This window comes from Apis florea, unplaced genomic scaffold (assembly GCF_048593485.1).
Source record: "Apis florea isolate Af1SG1 unplaced genomic scaffold, ASM4859348v1 contig_3081_pilon, whole genome shotgun sequence".
Taxonomy (NCBI): Eukaryota; Metazoa; Arthropoda; class Insecta; order Hymenoptera; family Apidae; genus Apis; species Apis florea.
Genome location: NW_028256703.1, coordinates 1,843,037 through 1,863,330, shown reverse-complemented (window position 1 = coordinate 1,863,330; position 20,294 = coordinate 1,843,037). Strand labels below are relative to the sequence as shown.

General features: G+C 22.8%; 2 protein-coding genes across 5 annotated transcripts; one reads left to right on the top strand and one right to left on the bottom strand.

Annotated features, from left to right (window-relative positions):
• Positions 1–420: 420 nt before the first annotated feature.
• LOC100864164 (activating signal cointegrator 1) lies at positions 421–12,797 on the bottom strand. Of its 2 annotated transcripts, none has more exons than XM_003694361.4 (11): positions 12,623–12,797; positions 2,826–2,919; positions 2,622–2,734; positions 2,435–2,553; positions 2,227–2,326; positions 1,868–2,135; positions 1,503–1,806; positions 1,269–1,432; positions 1,075–1,196; positions 735–929; positions 421–660 (listed from the first exon to the last, which is right to left on the bottom strand). In XM_003694361.4, exons 2-11 carry the CDS (start codon positions 2,891–2,893, stop codon positions 590–592), a joined length of 1,524 nt encoding a protein of 507 aa, XP_003694409.1. In that variant the 5' UTR covers positions 2,894–2,919; positions 12,623–12,797; the 3' UTR covers positions 421–589. The 2 variants fall into 2 exon arrangements, with proteins under 2 accessions (XP_003694409.1, XP_086764650.1); XM_086908524.1 differs by lacking the exon at positions 12,623–12,797 and adding an exon at positions 3,020–3,186.
• LOC100866734 (uncharacterized) lies at positions 3,085–20,146 on the top strand. 3 transcript variants are annotated; one of them, XM_086908522.1, is made up of 8 exons: positions 6,408–6,655; positions 11,440–11,638; positions 14,046–14,356; positions 17,880–17,950; positions 18,149–18,401; positions 18,554–18,682; positions 18,802–19,075; positions 19,140–20,146. In XM_086908522.1, the coding sequence occupies exons 3-8, from the start codon at positions 14,163–14,165 to the stop codon at positions 20,079–20,081; spliced, it is 1,863 nt and encodes a 620-aa protein (XP_086764648.1). In that variant the 5' UTR covers positions 6,408–6,655; positions 11,440–11,638; positions 14,046–14,162; the 3' UTR covers positions 20,082–20,146. The 3 variants fall into 3 exon arrangements, with proteins under 3 accessions (XP_086764649.1, XP_031772822.1, XP_086764648.1); XM_086908523.1 differs by lacking the exons at positions 6,408–6,655; positions 11,440–11,638 and adding an exon at positions 3,085–3,195; XM_031916962.2 differs by lacking the exon at positions 11,440–11,638 and having other exon boundaries at positions 6,398–6,655.
• The last annotated feature ends 148 nt before the right edge of the window (positions 20,147–20,294 follow it).

The window sequence follows — 20,294 nt, the reverse complement described above, 5'->3', positions numbered from 1 at the left end:
GCTTTTTAGTATAAATTATATTGCAAGAAATAATATAATGTTTTAAAACTTGTAATTTCTTCAGGATTTATAAGTTAATAAATTTGTTGTTATTATCTTTGAAATATTCTTAAATCTAAATTTCAAAATTTATAAGAAATTTTAAAATAATATATTTCGATAAAAAATGTTCCATTCAAACATATAGACTGTTTGAATATAAAAATGACTTTACTAAAATCTACTTTTAACATTTATGAAAGTCTGATATTTTAATGGAAATAAGAGAAAATATCTAATATTTTTTCATTGAATGCACGTAGAAAAAAACATTTAATATAAAAAAAAAGATAAATATATGTCGTACAATAGCAATTGTAATATATTGCAAGCTATATGTACATTGTACTATATTCTATTATGTACAAATAATAAATAATATTTAATATAGAAAATATGCAAAATATTTATTTTTTGAACACTGAAATCCAATAAAAATATGTAATATGCATTATTTTTAAGTTATAATTCACAATTTTTATTTATAATCAAACAACAAAAAACGCATTATATTAATATATATATTTAATTTATATTATATATAAATATTTTATTTTACATTCTTAGAAAATTTTTCTAATATTTTTAAAGCAGCTTGATGAATTTTCCGGTTAAGTTTATCTATAAATTATAAAAAAATCATTAAAATTATATCTAATCAAAAAGAAAAAGACTAAAATCAAAAAAATACTTACAAATTTTATGATTCCCTTGTATTGGAAATTTAATTGGCAATGTTAAAAAATTTTCACATATAAAAACATAAAGACTATCATTACTTTCTCCTTCTGGATAACATTTTCTATATTCATCTTGAGGTAGTACATCAACAACTGTTACACATCCTAATAAACAACTAGTTGGATAAATTTCAGGAAATTTTAATTTTTCTGTAAAATATTTATATAATTATTATAATATATACTATAATCTATACATTTTAAAATTAATGTTAAGAATTGGCTAAGTTTACCAAAAAAATCTGAAATTCTCTTTATAATTAAAATTGAAGTTTATCTTTTAATTGATACTCACCATTTTTTAAAACACGATAGTATTGTTCTACATTCGAGATTTCTTCTTTAGTTGGTGTTTTAGATGTTGCAGCAATCCATAATCTTCCTCTATGTGATGAATACCATGAACGACCTTCATGACTGTAACAATATTATAATATTTAAGAAGATAGTATATTAAATCTTAATTTATTTACAGAATTATGATTTTACATTTTTATCCCAGATACTAATAAAGATGCATAAGGTTGATGCATGCTTAAACATAAACCAAGATCAGACATTTCTAAATATTCTTTATCTTGAATAATGTTTTTTGTTTTTGAAGAAATTTTTGCTATTGATGTTCGTAGATTAGCTACACTTGATCCTATATACTATAATAATAATTCAATATTACTTTCTTTTTTCACATAATAATAATAGTTTGTTAATAAATATTTTTACCATTGGATGTTTAAATTCTATATTTGGACAAACATTACTAATTTCAAATTCATTGAATGATTCAGAAATATCTTGTAACTGTTCTTCACTGAATTCGAAATCTTCTTCGACTAAATTCTCTTCAATTATTCTACCTGTGAAATCTAAGATTGCATAAATTTTTTTATCTAAATGAGACATATGCTTCTTTTTATTTTTTTGTTCTTCTAAAGTTCGTAATTTTTCTCGTTGTTCAGCTGTGAACCATATATTATTTGATTGATAATAATCACATTCATCATCAATTACTTTTGTACCTTGTATTCTGTAAATTATTATAATTATAATTTGATCTTTATATGAAAAAATAATATAATATGTTATACCCATTACGATCATATTCCAAAAGTTTGTCTCTCTGTTTTATTGATTCTTCTAGATTTTTATTAGGTTTTTGATTCATCAATTTATTGTATAATTGATCACCTTGTTTAGTATTACTAGATAGAATAGTTTGTTCTTTTTCAGAACATACAAGTTCTCCACAAAAAAAACAAGGACCAGCTCCTTCTTGAGCACAGACTATTCTACCACAATTAAGACAATTATTAATTAATGTGTGTCTCTTTGCTTCACAATCACATTTGTGTCTTCCTAAAATGTTATATTATTTTTAATATTATATGATAATTTATCAATATTAATGTTATAACAATAATATGTAGCATTTTAATATATGAAATACCTTTTAATAAAATTTCCCTATTTTTACCATCTTGAGAATATATACTTTCAAATTTAGGTTTTTTTCTTTCCAGTTTTTCTACTTTTATATTTTCTTGTATCTAAATAAATAATATTTAATGTTAATCTATAGTATAATAATCATAATTATCTAATATAATAATTATTATAAATTTAAGATAAAATATTTAAATAACATGATAATATACCTGTTTATTTTCTTTATATTCTTTTGATTTTACTTTTCCTTTTTTTTTTTCATTTTGCCTTTTTTTTCCATTGTCCATATCATCTTCTTTTTTACATTTAGCTTGATCTTTAATTAAAGCTGAAATAGCATTATAAAATATTAAAAAAATATTAAATGATTTAATTATAAATAATAAATATAAAAACCTTGTTGTTTCTTAAAATCTGTTAAAAATTGTCTATGCTTTCCATTAGTATAATCTAAAAAAGATCGCATATAATCATCTAAATCTCTTTCATTTTGTATTTGCATTATATATCTGAAAGAAATATATGATATATGAATTATTATAAAATATTATCATTTATACAAGTGAATATTATAGTTTTATTTTATTATAATCTACTTACTGTACTATTTCGTTTGTTACTGGAAAATCTAATATTTGAGATAAATTTTCACAAATCCAATCTTCCATTTTTGCAAAATTATTAAAACAATAGCCTAAAAAAATTAAAAATATTATCTAGTTACTTGCAAGTATAAAGTTAATAATTGATGCGTGACTCGTGAGCAGAGTTGACAAGCACGCTATCCCCTCTACCACTAAAAGTATTTCAATTCTTCTGTGGCAAAATACGTCACGTGATTAGAATTTCCACCAAAGCTAAACGTTTCATGTTTCGTGTCACGTGATGTGGGAATAATATGACGTCACATATTCTCCTGCAGAAATTTGCTGCAGGAGAATTGAGCCACTTTTAGATAGAGGGTGTACCTGTACGTATGAAGTTAACATTTAATGTTTAAATATTTAAGCATGCGCATTAAATATATATTATATATTATATATATAATAGATATATTTCATGTTATAAAGAATATTTTAATCTCTATCAAATTTGCAATTTAAGTATAATTTTTCTTTCTTTTGAAGAATAAGAGAAGTTTCAAAATAGTTTCTGTATTTAAAATATAATTTCTGTATTTAAATTTAATTTTCTATCAAATTAAAATGTATCAATATATTTATAGATAAAATTTTTTAAAAAACTTATATATCTTAAAGTTAACTTAATTTTTGTTAAATTATGATAACGATATTACTTGTTTCAATGTTAATGTAATCTCGATCATATGAAAATATAAATATCATAATTTAATACGTTAAAATAGATTAAAAAAATGTATATAATAATAAATATAAACTAATAATATAATATATTAATAATATTAATAAGAAATAAAAATAATTTAAAGTAAAAATTCTCATTAAAATTTCATATTTTCTAGAGCTTATTTTCATGCTTGTGTTATGGAATTTAAAAATACATAGGTTAACGCAAGGCCTTCGGAACATTTAACAAACGGATCTTCCTGCAGTTAAATTTGCATAGCTAGTCGTTTATACGTCGACAATCATGTATTCGTGCACATATGAGTTGAGTTTCAATTTTTGCTGGTGTTACATAACAATTACTGACACTTACCACAACTGATATCATCGCGTTTCACATATCTATTTCTATTTAATCACATTGGTACTTTTATTAATTATATTAGTATTTTTATTAAAATTTATTATATGGTATTATAGATATTTAATCATTTTAAATAAATTTTCTTTTTAAATATTTTAGAAATATAACTGTTCTTATATTGTTGGAAACAATTTAATATTTTTTTTGAAGAATTATATAAAATATAAATAGTGAACCAAATATTAAGAAATATAAGATGTAAAATAATTAAAAAGGAATAAGAAAAAAGACATATATTTGCATTTGTTGCATAAAGTAAGTAATTTTTCATTCTTTAAATTTCCTTTACTAGGAAAAAAATAAAGAAGAAAGCCTTGAAATTCTAAAAAATATATATTTTCTAAACTTTTTCTTATTTTTTAATCTGTAATATAATTCGAAATAGCAACAATAGAAATTGCAATAAAATTATTTTATGTATTTAGACAAGACAATATAAATAGATCGCATCATGAATTGTTCTATTAAAATGAATATATTGTAATTTCATTTTAACGAGAATATATCAAAATGTATGTATATATAATATAAGAAAATGTATTAAAATATATTAGATATATTAAAGAAAATATATTATTAAAATATATTAAATCTTTATATAAGAATATTTTAAAATTATGCAAAACGATTGAAAAGGACTAAATAACATATATTATGATTATTAGTTGTTCGAACCATTTTATTAAGTCGATTAGCCTGTTAAATGATAAAAGATTCTTGTACAATGAACTTTCTATATCATTCCGCATCGGGATCATTTGATAATTACTTTCAATCAACGGTTTTATTTGGACGAATGCTGTTCAAAGCGTCTTCATTATTCACATATATAATACACGAATTATACTATAATAAATCCGAATGATTTCAAAAGATTCACATCTATCTTGTTTCTTAGTTATCTATCTTATAATATTAAAACAATCATTTTCTAATTTATATTATTATTAGTTTAAAAATAAAATTATTTAAGGAATAACAATTTATTTTTCTAATTTTATTATAACAAAAATTTAATATATATAATTAAAAATATAATAAATATAATTTAATATATTGAATTTTTTGCAATATTACTATTTATCTACAATTGGGTCATCGTAAATATTGCACCAAAAACAAACTAGTCTTGATAACGTGTATCTTATCAAGTTGATTCGATATGATCGGTGGAGAATTCAATCGAGATAGAGTGGAAGATAAAAATAGTGTTTTTTCTATCCTTTAAATCGTGATAGAACAAAAAACATTGTTTAAAATCTATATCTTTATTATTTCTTTGCTCATAGTCATTAAAAATAATTAAAAAGGACAACAAAATATGTTAACAAAATATTGTTATTATCTTACAAGATTTTAACAATTATTTAAAAAATGTTGGTTTCATGTTATTATTCAGAATTAATTATAACAAAATTGTTTTCTTTCAAGATATTTTCTTTTATCTTTTGTAATTAATGATGCATATGAAAACAGTGATATCACATTATCATCATCGATGAGAATATATGGTAAATTGTTTGACGAAGCACATTTGTCTGTGTTATTATATTTTTCTTTTTTTCTAGTCATCGACTAGAAAACTTAATTAAAAAAGATTAGCTCATTCTTAGTCTTCAATGCTACCAATTGCAAAGAAAAACTTTCAATATAATAGATAATTTGAAATTTCTTCTGAAATTTAATTTTAAATTTTATTTAGAATTAATTTACATATAATAATGAATAATGTATTTTTTAAATAAAGAAATATATATGAATTAGAAAATAATTCTTATAGGTATTTTTATATTTACATATATTACATATGTATTTTTATTAGAGTAATTTATTAAGTTAAAATTATTCAATGTTTTAAGAAAATCCGATTAATAATTTCTCTAAAAAAAAAAAAAAAAGAATTAGGAACTATAAAATAAATGAGATAATAAATGATTTTTGTTTTATTTAAAACAAGTTTTACCTACATATTGCATTTTTTCTTTTACAACTTTCTATTACACGTTCCACTAACGCCTACGTAAATAGTGAACCTGTATTAGTAATATATGCATTCAATTAGCATTAGTCAACATATTTATTATTATATGACTTATAACACTTTTATATCACTTTTAAATTTATTATCTTATAAACAGCAACACAAAATATATGATAAGTAGCTTTATATATAAAAATCTGAAAATTATAAAATTATATATTTAAATTTTCATTCATTATTATCAAAAAATTATACAAAGATTTATAAATTATATTTTATTTTATATATAATATTATTAAAAAAAATTGTATTTATAAAAATCTAATAATAATATTTACATTTAAATTAGCCGCTATTTTTAATCAATCATATACATGACATATATAATGCGATGAAAAGCGCGAAGTTTGCCGCGCCATTCGAAAGTGTACGAAGTTTGTCGAACAAATCTGACTGCGATATAGTTCGCCACAGTCGCTCGGCGAACTCCGGCGTGGAAGGATGGTTTTGTGTTTCTTGTGAATTATGTTCCACGCTGTATGTGGTGCTGTTTGTGTACTCTTTCAATTGTATAAATCGGTGTCAAAAGCAGTGTAATTAAGTACATAATTAAATACGTGTTTAATCTAAATTATTTCGATCAAAACTGAATACTGAATAAAATCGAGTTTTTTTGTTCTTCGATTACAGTAACAACTCGACATCTAAACTCACTTACGTAAGTCTTATAACTTTGATTTTAAATATTATAAAATATATTGTAAAATATTATTTTAAGTATAATTGTTATATATTTTGTGATATATTATTCAAGAGAAGATTTTAACATTTTATAAAAATTCGAATAATTGATATCGATGATCGAATTTTTATACTAACTTGCGCACACTATTATAATCGATATTTCGATCGAATTTTTTAATCGCGAGAAAGCTTGTTAATAAGATGACATTTTATCACAGTTTCTTTTATTTTTTTTTAAATGTGAGTAAAAAAAAAGTTGATAAAATGATAAATGATGTACACATACATATACATACATATATACATATATACATATATATATATATATGAGTTGCAGTGTAAAGACAAGACAAATTCAACAAATCAATAAAACTCTTATAAGAATCTGATTGTCGCTTGATATATTACGATATATAATATTTTTTGAAATGAATACGTTTCACGATAAAAATGCCATATGTAATAATTATCATGACGTCGTATGTAAATCTTCCTGCTTCAAATTTATATAACATCGATATTTATGAAGATAATAAGAAATATTTGGAAAAAAAATCGAAATTACAAATAATGCAAAAAGAAAAGAAATATTTGTGAATGCATATTTTATTAATGAATTTATTAATAATAAAGATAAAGTAAATCATTTATTGATTGACAAAAATGATGATATTTTATCTATTTTTATTTTTTTTTATTGGATGTATTATACATGGCTATCGTAGCATAACAACTATACCATAGCATAACTATAACTTATGCACAATTATTTCGAGCTACGATTCACTGACCTACATGACGCACATAATTTAGCTGGTCAAGTTTCGGGTTCCGTTGATCCTACGATCTTTTTTGTTCCAACTCGAATGATCGATTTCTGTCATTATAATTTCTGTCGATTTAATTTGCACGTAAACAGGGATCGATAAGCATTATTTTTATCCTGAGGATTATTATTCTTTACATTTATTCTAACTTGTGAAATTGCATGTAACATATAATAATGAGAATATTATATATTTATTATTGAATTTAATTATTGTAATTAAATTCAATAATATTATTGTATTAATATAATGTTTCTTTTTTTTTTTGTATAAAAAAAAGTACACTTCGTTCATTCAAGAAAATCTCATTAATTATTTAATATGTTTTATGAAATTAGAATCAATATATTTTCAATTTTTTGAATAGATTGCAAATTAATCTTAAACAATTCAGTATTATATGACAAAAAATTATTCTATGAATAAGTAAATTATATTATAGAGTATGAAATAAAAAATTTGTAACTATTATTTTGTGATATATAAAAAAATGATTTTTAAATATTATCTGATATAAATTTAAATTTATTTTCTAAATTAAATTAAACACTATTTTTTCCTAAATATACTTCTATTCTATATTTCTAACAATAAGTATTTATAATTATATATATATATTTTTTAATCAGTCTAAATTTTTAAATATAATATTTCTAATGCTAAAAATAATAAAAATTCACATTTTGTAACTAAAGAAAATCTAAGAATTGAAATATCTAACAGATTGATTATTAACTATTTAATTGATAGATTAAATAGTTAAATTAATTAAATATTAAACTGTTTATTATATAAAATTATAAAATTATAAAGTTATGATCTTTTTCATTTTTTTTTTTATATCTTACAAAAAAGTTATCTTTCTGGTTATTCTTTCTTTTGATTAAACATAAAATATATCATATTTTTCATTTATTCAACAATAATTTATTTTTCGAAATATAATCCAACTATAGTTTCTTTTCTTTTTCTCTACTTTTAAGTAATCTTTTCGTGTTCACCGGTAATTATGGAAGTATCGATTGGCACTTTTATGCATTGCTTGGAAAGTGAAATCATAAAATCTAAGAGTTTTATTATCCTAGTTATATTATCCTTAAATTGTGTTCCTTATTATATTTCGTGATAACTGGTGAGTTCAAATCACGAATATCAGAGATTCTCAAATATTAAAAATTATTTTTTTTTATTGTTAAATTTTTCCTATTAATAAAACTTTTTTTATTTTATTTCAGATAAACAATTTAATTCCTGATATTATTCTTTATCATATTCAGGCAACTAATTTTGTTTTTTTTTTCTAGGTTAAAGAATCTATCGAAGGAATTTAAATAATTTTTTATAGAAAAATAACGTGGCTTTGAGAACTCAAGAACATTAGAAATTTAATTCTTTGGAAAATAAAAAGTTTGCTCAAATGCTAAAAATAAAAATTTAATATTTCTCTTCGAGAGAAATATTAGCATAAAATATTCAAAATTCCTTCAAAAATTTATTCCATCGTATAAAGCAATTTACATTTGTATATGGAGCATGTGATTCGATAAAAAATCGGTAAAAAATGCGAAGAGTATTCAAAGTTTCGAACAAGAAGTTAGAAGTTTAAATTTTTCGTAAAGCAGCAAAATAAGATTTTTTTTTTTTTTTTAGTAATCATGTTTTTGTGTATCTTTATTCGTATTGAAAGATATATAGATTTTTTATACTTTTTCAACTTAATGTTTTTCGATTAGATTTTGCATAATATTGACTGTTTTCACAATATTGATATTACAATCACATTTTTATTATTACATTGATATATTTTTAAATGATAAGATATTTGATTTTTGAACATTAAATGGATATAGAAGTTTTAATAGAGATAAATTTAATATTAATTTCAAAGTTTTCATTTTATTCAGAGCATATTTATTATTGCATATTATTTCTTAATTATATTTTTTACATTCTAGAATATCGTAATTCCTTGTAAATTATAAAAATAATAATTTAATAATATACTATTAAATTAAATAAATAATGTTTAAAAATTCTTTTAAATATATAAGAAAAATAATATTGAATATCAAAATTTAATAAGTATGAATTGTGATTCATGAATGGGTTATAATATTTGTAGAAAATAATGTTGATTGTTTAAAAAGATAGAGGAATTATCAGGTCAATTTTATTTTTTTAGAATTTCTAAGATAATAGCGTACTGTGTAAATTGATCACATTAGATTTTGTTTCACAATCTGTTATAAAGATTTGAAATGGAGATCCTTTTTCTAGCTCTATTAATGGCCGTATCTGACAGGTTAATTCACAATCATTTCGAGAGTTCCCTCGTTTTAAACGGAAGGGCAACTTGGACAAAGTCAAGTTAATTTGCGACTAATTTGCATCGAATCTTAGCACGATCATCTTACACTGCTGTATTTCGTTATATAAATCCCATTTTTAAGAGGATAAGTCTATAAATAAAACTTTTTTTTATTGAAATTCATTTTATTAAATTTTTATTCTTATATTAAATATTTAGTTTCTAATTCTTTTGGAATAAAATAAATTCATTATTCGGCAAGTATTTGTTCAAAATTTCTTCTGTGTATTTAAAAACTATGAAATGCTTGCAATCATTATACGATCAGACATTGACAAAAGGTTGTTCCAGTTTCGTGACATGTAAAATTGAAATTCTGATCAATAAATCTCGACTGCGGTTAGCCCACTATATTTATATTGGTCATTAAATTTCACGAGAATAGTGTACCATTTTTTATAACGACAACGACCATTTTTTTTTAATACAATTCATTACAATTCAATTTCTAAAAAAAATTTTCTTTGTTTCTTCTTATATTTTAATAAAAAAATTTGCTTACTCGAATCGAGTTACTCGAAATGAAAATATATATATATATATTCAAAAGACAAAAATGTATGAAGTGATATTTCACAATCATTTGAGATTCTAAAAATATTTACTTGAATTTTATGGGTTTTGTGCTGTTGGGACAATCAGTTGAGAAAATCAGATTTTTGCGATACCACGAATTCTATTGAAATCAATCTCTCTTTCTTTTTCTTCTTTTTTAAATTTTATTTTTTAAAGAAAAAACACAATCATGAATTTATGTTGATATTATATTACAGTTTCATTTGATCTTCATTTTAATTTCATTTTAGTTTCATTTCAGTTTAAATTCAAACAAATATTTCGATTTGTTTTTTAGTTTTTCGATCTAGATTATCTATATTTTGTATTATGTAATGAAGATTGTTTAAATTAATAATTTGTACATAAAATGTCCTATGAATTTTTTTTTAGAAAGTGCATTGTGAATATTTTTATACTGATAATATTTAAATTTTAGGTGATGAAGATATAAAATGGTAGTGAAGATGTATAAATGAACTGACTTCATAAATCATCAATGATTTCTTTGTGTATTATATAAATTTCATGAATTTAACATTTATAAATTTAAGATTTAAAATTTTTAGATTTTTAGAATTAATTAGAATTAATTATTTAGAATAATCAAAATGGATTAAAAAATTAAGAATATATTTTGAAGAATATATTCAAATATTTTTAATAGTTCATTTTTATTATTTATCAATTTTTTGCTTGTCGTAATGTGTATGCCATATGTAGACACTGGCGACAGAATTATTACACATCGAATATTGCATAGTCACTTTTAAACGTTGTACATAGTTAATTACTTCGTTTTATTATCAACTGAAATGGCATCGTCAATACTATCGATAACGATAAATCATTAATTTATTTTTAACTTTAAAAATTTTGTTTGTTTTAACAACTGTAATGTTTTTGAAATATAATACAAAAAAAAGTAAAGAGATTTCAAAATATTTGAATACATAATGAATAATAAATAAAGTTTAGCAAATAATGAAATAATAATAATTATTACAGAAGGATCATTCACGTTGATGTATCATTTATCAAGATCATTTAAAAAAAGAAAACGGTTTCTATGTTTCACAATAGCATCGTGTGAAACAGTTTCTTCAATTAGCAAAACATGTTGGCCTTCCGTGCAATTAGTATTGCATGTACAAAAAAAATTTTTTTCTGTGAAAACACATGAACTATTGTGTCACCGTATTTAAAGGTATTTGAATATTCAATTTATATTAATCTTATATTTCCATTATTAATTTACATTCAATTCGATTCATATCCATAAATTCAGATTAGTTGTTTGACCAAGTTTATGACGCAAATTCATCGGTAAGCTCCAGATTAGAAATGAACTGCGACTGCAATGAGCTAATTGAACTAATTAAGTTCGTTAGTTGTTGCTCGTGAGCATCAATACACGTGATACCTTCTCTGTATCTTCTTCTGGAATCGTTTCTTAGCGATGTTAATCGACGACAATACACAATAATTCCTGATATAAGTTTGTTTTTCATTGGAAAATATATGGCGTGAATAAAATTATTAAGTTTTTTTTTCATAGAAAAAAAATGAAGTTTTCATTTTATAGAAAATTTAAAAATTAATCCGTAAATGAAATATTGAGAATTTTTTTTATTTTTATAATTTTTTTTATAATTTCTATTAAAATTTCTTAATCAGCTCAATATCGTTCCTATTTCTTTATAAAATTTTCTAATTTTGAAAATAAGCATTCTTTAATAAGAGATGTTTTTCAACTTTGTTGCCACATTTATCTCATAGTTTTCTTTCTGAAACTTCCTTAATTTCTCATACTATTACATGCACGGATAATTAAAACTGGGAACATTATTCTTCAGTGTGAGCAAAAAATAAATAATCTCAAAATAGTAAATCGCGTAACGTAATATAAAGAAAGAATAATAAAATTACGTGTGTAATTAAGATGCATCATCGAGCAGTATGTTATGTAAACCTTGAGCCATTCTCTATTTTCGTAATTTAGAATTAGAGAATTGGTTAACTAGGTTAATGTAACGTCTTATAGTATTAATAAACATACATATTAAGGGAAAGATAAATTTAATTTGTCAAAAAATTCTTATTTTTTAAAATCTTTAAATTTTTACTTTTTTGTAATAGAAATATATATATATAAAATTGATAAAAGAAAAGAAAAAAGAAAATTACATACTTCGTTTCAATAAACAATAGATGCTTGAGTTTTCGAGTTTAATAGTGATTAATCCAGCACTTTATTCAGTACACCACACAATAATATTAAATTGAATATCGTAGGTCTTTCGATTTGAACCGACAATTGATATAACATCGAGCAATTGCATCGCAGCTTGGTTTCTGAATCATTCTTTTCATATCCATCTTGGTTGGCTAATATTTTAGTCCCTTGAAGATGTCGGTTTTTTCAGTTCAGGGTCAAAATTACGAAATCGATGTTTGACGTAATGTCTGATTGAAATTTGTTTATTGTTCGAGTAGATAATTGAAAGATAACGGAATAATGGTATCGAGATGGATGATGTATAATAATATTGATAAAAATATAAATTTTGTGAAAAGGAAGTTGATGTTATGTCGAATATTTAAAGATCTATTTTAAATTTATTTTTATTTTATTATTATTTATATGTAATTTTATTACATATAATATCAAGACTTTTATACAATAATTTACAATATACGAGAACTTTTATACAATAATTTTTAAAATCAGGAACAGGAATTATTTTTGTGTTAAAAATAAAAGATAAAAAAAAGAGATTCAAAAGTATTTAAAATATCACGAATAAATATAAATGCAAATATAAATAATATGCAGAAAAATATGAATAAATTTTTGAGAAAATTTTTTTTCTTTTCCTGCAAAACACTAAAAATTTAATTTTTAACAAATGGTTTATAATGCAATTTTATATTAAGTTCAACTTCCTGTAACTGTTCATGTTCCCGGAATTTGGTCTACGTAATATGTTAAAAATAAATCTGGACTTTATTCTTGATGCTTGATGTTTTCGGCATGGTTACTAGATTAAATTACTCCCGCTCTTTGATAATTATACTTTATGTAATTATAAACACCTCATTTAGTGTAGCAATGCGATTAAGAATTATTATGGTAAAAATCTTGATAAAATCACTAGTTTTCTAAGAAAAATATTAATTAACTCTTGTAATTTCTCAGTCTTTTTATACTTTGAATTTTTTAGTTTCAAAATTAAAAATATTCTGTATATACAGAAATATAATTATAGTAATTAAAATCTTTTTTAAAAGTTTTTTATTTATTTTTTATCATCATTTTAATTCTCTTCTTTTCTTAATAACTTTTCTTAATAACTTATGAGAAATTTTAGTAATTAAATTTTCATTTATTATTCTTTTTATTATCTAAAATTTATTTCTACCAATTTTATGTGCAACAAATTAAAAGTTGTTACAAAATTATCGCTATATTTTCTCTAGTATTACTAAACTCTTAAATAAAGAATGATATTGTTTTTTTTTTTCACAGATTTTTATTTTCAGTGAACGAATAAGAATACTCCTGCATAGTTTGCAATAAAAAATGACCAGATTTTTTTTCATATATTTTTCAGACGAGATCATGAAAAAAGGATGACGAAAGATCGATGAACCTCGTTGTGGCGTCGCGACGATTTCACGCTGTCAATCGAGACAAAATCCGAAAGCTTGCAGATCGAATGCAGTGAATCATGTCGCAATCGAGACGTCCCAGTGTTTCTATCCACGATTATCCGGAACATTTAAATCCATTCAACGATGATATCACCAGTACACAATCTTACTTTTACCGTGATGGAAAAGCAAAAGATTCGAAACATAAATTCTGGACATTTGGCAGAAGTAGAAAGAAGAGATCAAATAGCTTTTCTATTAAGTCTACATGGTGAATATTATTTTAATTTAATAACTAATATAATTAAATGATAATAAATCTTTACTTAAAGTTCATGTAGAAAAAATTATATATAGATTATTTACCTATATATAAAATATAATAAAAATATTAATAAGATATAAATTTGAATTTAGACAAAAAAGAAACGTAGAACTTGGCAAATTTTTGGAAGAGAAATGTGTCATAAAGATAAGCTTAGATTTGATGAAGGATGACTAAAGGAATATAATTACATTATCAGTATGATGATATTTTTATTTAACTTCAAAATTATATTATATGTTTTAAATTTTCAATTATTGAATGATTTGTTAAAAAGGATTGTTATGTTTGATCATTTGACAGAATTTTATTATCAACAATATGTCGAGTTCAAATATAAATTGAGAAAGGTTCGGCCAGAAGTTTCTTGAACTTGAACCCATGAAATGTACACGTGTATCGTATAGATATTTGCATTTGGCTGTTATCCAAAGAACATAAATAAAAGGAATTTAGCAGACGATCGACGTCAGGTTGTCTTCCGTCCAAAAGGTCTTTGCAATTTCTATTTAAGGCAACGTTCGACGCGCCTTTCCTGCGCAATTACGCGTTCTTAAACTTCTATACAGTTATCTTCATTTATGATCATTTTTTTCCATTTTAAAAATATTTTTTAATCCACATAATCAGTTTTCAAGAAAAACTGAGATGATTAAGTTTAATTAGAAAAATAACTTTATAAATTTTATTAACTTTATTATTTATTATTATTATAATAAATAATTATTATTATAAAAGTAGCATATGATTGATTATTATATAAGAAAGTTTTAAAAATGTACAAATTTTGTACGTTTTTATTTTTATATGATGAAATTATTTTTTCAAAAAAAGAAAAAAAAAATTTTTTTAACAGTTGATATTTTATTATTGATATAAATAGATATTATCAATGATTGTTATTTTTATTATATACATGATCTATTATTTGATTAAAATTTAAAATAATAATACATTAAACTTTAATGTAAAATTTGTTTCGAAGCATTCAAATTATTTCAAATTATTATTGAATTTTTTTTTTAAATATCAAGTATCGAAGAGTTTATATCACGTGGAAATTTTATATCATGTATAGCGGTTTTCTACAATTTTTCTTGAATTAAGCCAATCTTATTTTTATCTTAATTTTGCTTTTGTAAAATCTAAAATAGCATTAGATAGTGCAGCTTCAAATATTTCATCTATGATCCATTTAATCTATGATCTCAATCTAATTTAATTTTAAAATCAAATTGTTTACTGATTCTAAAATTTATTTATATTTATTGTTACAAATTGATTAAAATTGAATAAAATTTATTTGGATTTTTTTAAATATAAATTAGTGATGTTTTTTTAATATACGTTTTGTTTTTCTATTATTTCATATTATCAAAAGATAAAAATTGTCATTGGTAATTTCAATCAAAATTTGTTATTATCAAAAAATTAAATTTGATCTTAATTTTTATTAAAATTTTCTATTAGTAAGAAGAATTTATTTCTATTAATAACAGAATTAACATTTCTCATTTATGATCATAATTTCTATGTTATTAAAAGTCTTAAATCAGCGTAACATTCTATATATTTAAGAAATTAGTTATTAAATGTATATTTATATATATTGAATATTGCGTGTCAATTTATCTACACAAAAAAATCAAGAAATATACATCATAACATCTATAAATCTAGGAATAAACTGCTGATTCATAGAAATTTAAATATTGTCGTTTTTATAATGTATTAATTATTTAACGCATAGAATACAACAATTGTACAAAAATTAAAAATTAATATAATATAATATAAAAAGATAAGCATGAAATCATAAGACACTGACATTTGTAATATCGATTTTTTTATTTTCTTCAAATAACATATTGATCTTTTCTTTAATGCTTTTCTTGTCAGTCTTTTCATGGATTCATGGATTCACTTTACAATTGAATATTCTTGGTGAAATTCTGATTTTAATTTGGAAAACGATGCATATTCTTCTGCATATTCTTTTCAGAAAAACAGAGTTCCGGTCTAATTGTCGATTAAAATTAACTTCAGCTTGGTTGATAATTAATACTGGATTTATATCTTAACATATATTTAATGATACGATTTGCTTATAGAAAACTATATAAAAAAATCATATATTCAAAAAGTTTTTATTTTTTAAAAAAAATATTAAAAGTATTCGTTTTAGTATTTAATATATTTTATATATATATATATATATCTTATTGTGATAAAAGCTATTTCTTTTATTTTTCTTTTTTTAGAATGAAAAATATTGATTCACTTCATAAGTGATTACATCACTTTGTAAGTGATGCAATAGATATCTTTATAAGTGATGTAGATATCTCTTATAAAAATATGTAATTTTTTTTATAAAAATGTTACTATATTAGAATAAACAGGACTTCCTTGTACACATATATGAGATAGCAGAAATGAAAAGAAATCTTATCCGTTGTTTGTAATCCATCATACCGAAGTTATTGAAGCATTTCCTTGACCATGAATCAATCTTGGAATTTATCTTCAGTAAGACACAATTCCTAAATAAATTGATGAATATCTTTATATATTCATGTGCAATTTGTCTTTATATTTTTTTTGAATAGCATAAAAAATTTTTAATTCATTAAGAATATTTATTTAAGATAAAATATTTAACTCTTATTTTAAATTTTAATTATGGTAATAAATAAAAATTCAAATTGTATTAATAACATATAATATATGTATTGAAACATCTGCGTGATGAAATTGTCGGTGTGGTGTTTTGTTATAAGCGCTTATGTGAGAAGAAAAGATCAAGAAACGGCACTTAAGTCATCATTGAATATACATACCATCTTGCAACACTGATATTTGCATTCGTTAGATAAAATAAGAAAATGATATTCTCGGTGTCATTCAATGCTCATTATACATATAACGCTTTAACTCACAAATAATTTACTATTCGCTGTATTTATAAACTTAAAGTGTTGATGGATAAGTTGTTGATATTGATTTTATATTTTATTTCATAGCCGCTTTCTTTGCATCTGTTTAGTTGTAATTATTGAATAAATTATTGATATCAACTAATTCATAGATATAGGGAAAAAAAAATAAATTTTAATCATTTTAAATCATTAAATGAAGAAAAATAAATATGAAATATAATGAAAATATTAAAAATTTAATATAATCGTTATTTTTCTACAAATAAATATACATATATTAATATAACTTTAGAGGTCAGATAGGTTATAAATTTTTCATAACTGAAATCTTTATTAAAATCAGTTCGTCTTCATTAATTTCGAAATTTATAGATTAAATATATAATGTTAAATTATATTTCCATAGAATTAAAATATGACATAAATAATTAACACGTTTAAATATAAAGCAAAATACGTGTCGCAAGTATCAATAGCTGTTAATTTGCTTATTTTATTATATCATCTGACAATGAATTGTTTGTTTTCAGGAACGGACTGTTTGGCAAACGGAAAGATGACAAGTTAGAAATTCAAGAAAAAAGGTCCACAATCACCACAGGTTGTTATAAAAAATATTATAATATTTATTATTGAAAAATATTGTTAAATAACAATAAATTTTTAAGAAACAATATCCTTTTCGTAATAAAAAAATTATTGATTTTGTTTTCTTATTATTTATATACTATATATATTATATATATCTAATTATTTATATATTCATAATTTTTCATAATATGCATTGAATTTTAAATAGTTTCGTCAACTTACAAAAGGGAACCTTACATTAAACCAATACCATCGCCGCGTATAACGAAAGATCAGCAAGAATTTGATGAAGCTCTTGGAACTTTAGCAAGAAGAAGAAAATATACATTAGATAATTCCGCATCGAGATACGGTTCGTCTTTGACTGTTAATGGTGATCCTGCAAGACTCTATGATGGTAGTCCGCAGGATACTACTACATCTATTATGGGTGATCTTACACCGAAGCCACCAGCACGAAGGTGAATATATTATTATATTATTTATTATAATTTATTAAATTATAATTAAATTTTGGTTTTGTAAAAATTTCTTCTTTAAGATAAATTTTATCTCAATATGATCACTTAAACATGCATAAAATCATTGATTAGATTTTAATATTTGTATTCAGATTTGGCCAAATGAGTCCAAAACCAACAAGTAAAATACCACCGCTGGATTTTGAAAATGAAAGTCCAAAGGAAAATGGAAATGTAACTCTTCGTGAAAAAACACAAGAAAGAACGCCAATTCCCCCTTTGTAAGTATTATTTAGATTCTATGGTATATTATAGTATTATACTTATTAAATGGATGAAATATATTAAAAATATGGAATATACATATGTAATATCAAATATATCAAATATATTTCATAAGGCGAAGATTCGGTAACAGATCATCACAAAGGACAAACGCAACTCTGGATTCAGAGGAAGAAGCGAATCGTTCAAGTGATATGGCGATATGTGATGAAAACGAAAATGTATCTGGGGATTACATGTTTAAAAGATATTCTCAGGATGCGATTAGAAAATCAAATCTTTCGATAAACAGTTGCGTTTCGATCGGAAGTACGATGAGTTCATATGGTCGTAAAAAACGAAGAGCACCACAACCACCACGACGTTCAGAAAATGTGGAAACAAATGAAGTAAGTCAAATTTTCTACTTAAATATTTTTAAATTTATCAATTTTCATTATTTCATTATTTCAGACGGTTCATGAAGCATCTAATATAAAACTTCAAATAGTAGAACCAATTGATATAACGAGAGTTACCGAGAATATAGATGATTTGACAAAAAAGAGTAAAAATTTAGATCAAGAAGTTAATGAAGAAAAAGAAAATTCAATTTTGAATTCCAACGATGTACCATCTAAAAAAACAGAAGACAATTTAACAAAAATTATAGAAACTAATGCAAATACGCAAAATAAAGAGGAAATCTGTATTGAGGAAAAACCTGTGGATATGGAACAATTAGAATCAAAAATTTCGGTTATAGAGGATTATAAAGAATCAGAAAAAGATTTTGAGCAATCTAAGAAAGAGGAAGAAGATATTCAAATCGAATATTGCAGAACTTCTCAGAAAAATATAGAAATAATTAAAGATGTAGATCAAACGAATTTATCAGAATTAGATGATATATCTCTTCGAAGGAAAAGTTCTTCAAGCACATTATCCAGAAATGACAGTTTTTCTGTGAAAGATGAGATTGAAAAGATAGAGAAACAAATAAAAGCCCTGGAAACAAAGAATGCTTCTAAAAACTGTTCGGAAGAAAAGAATACAAGGAATTCGATTCAAGAGAATCGTAGGCATTTTTTTCAAAATATGATCGAGACCGATGATGATAAAAATGATAAAAATCCAATTAAAATAGAATTTAAAGAATTTCCAAAAGAACAAAAGGACATTCATGTGGTAAGACTAAATGATTCGCCTATTCCCGTAGAAGTTCCTAGAGAGCCGGTGAAAGTTATTGAGCTTCATATTTCTGAACCTATAAGACGAAAACCAGAGATACTCGAAGATGTGAATCCAATTCCAAAACCCAGAAGGCATAGTGCTTTAAATCTAAACGATTCTCAATCAAACATGACTCTAAATAATACTAAGAACTTTGAACCAATGAGAGGGAAATCTTTGTAAATTTTAATGATGAATTCTTGTAAGAAATTGTTGGTCTTTAAATTAAAGAAGAATATCCCTGTTAATTTTGACATAAACAATCTTTTTGGTCTTTAAATTAAAGAAGAATATCCCTGTTAATTTTGAGATATCTTTAAAGACTGTATAAATATTGTGTACATGTGTATTTATTTAGTGCTTAAATTTTTTCTTGATCATTTTAAGTATCATTAA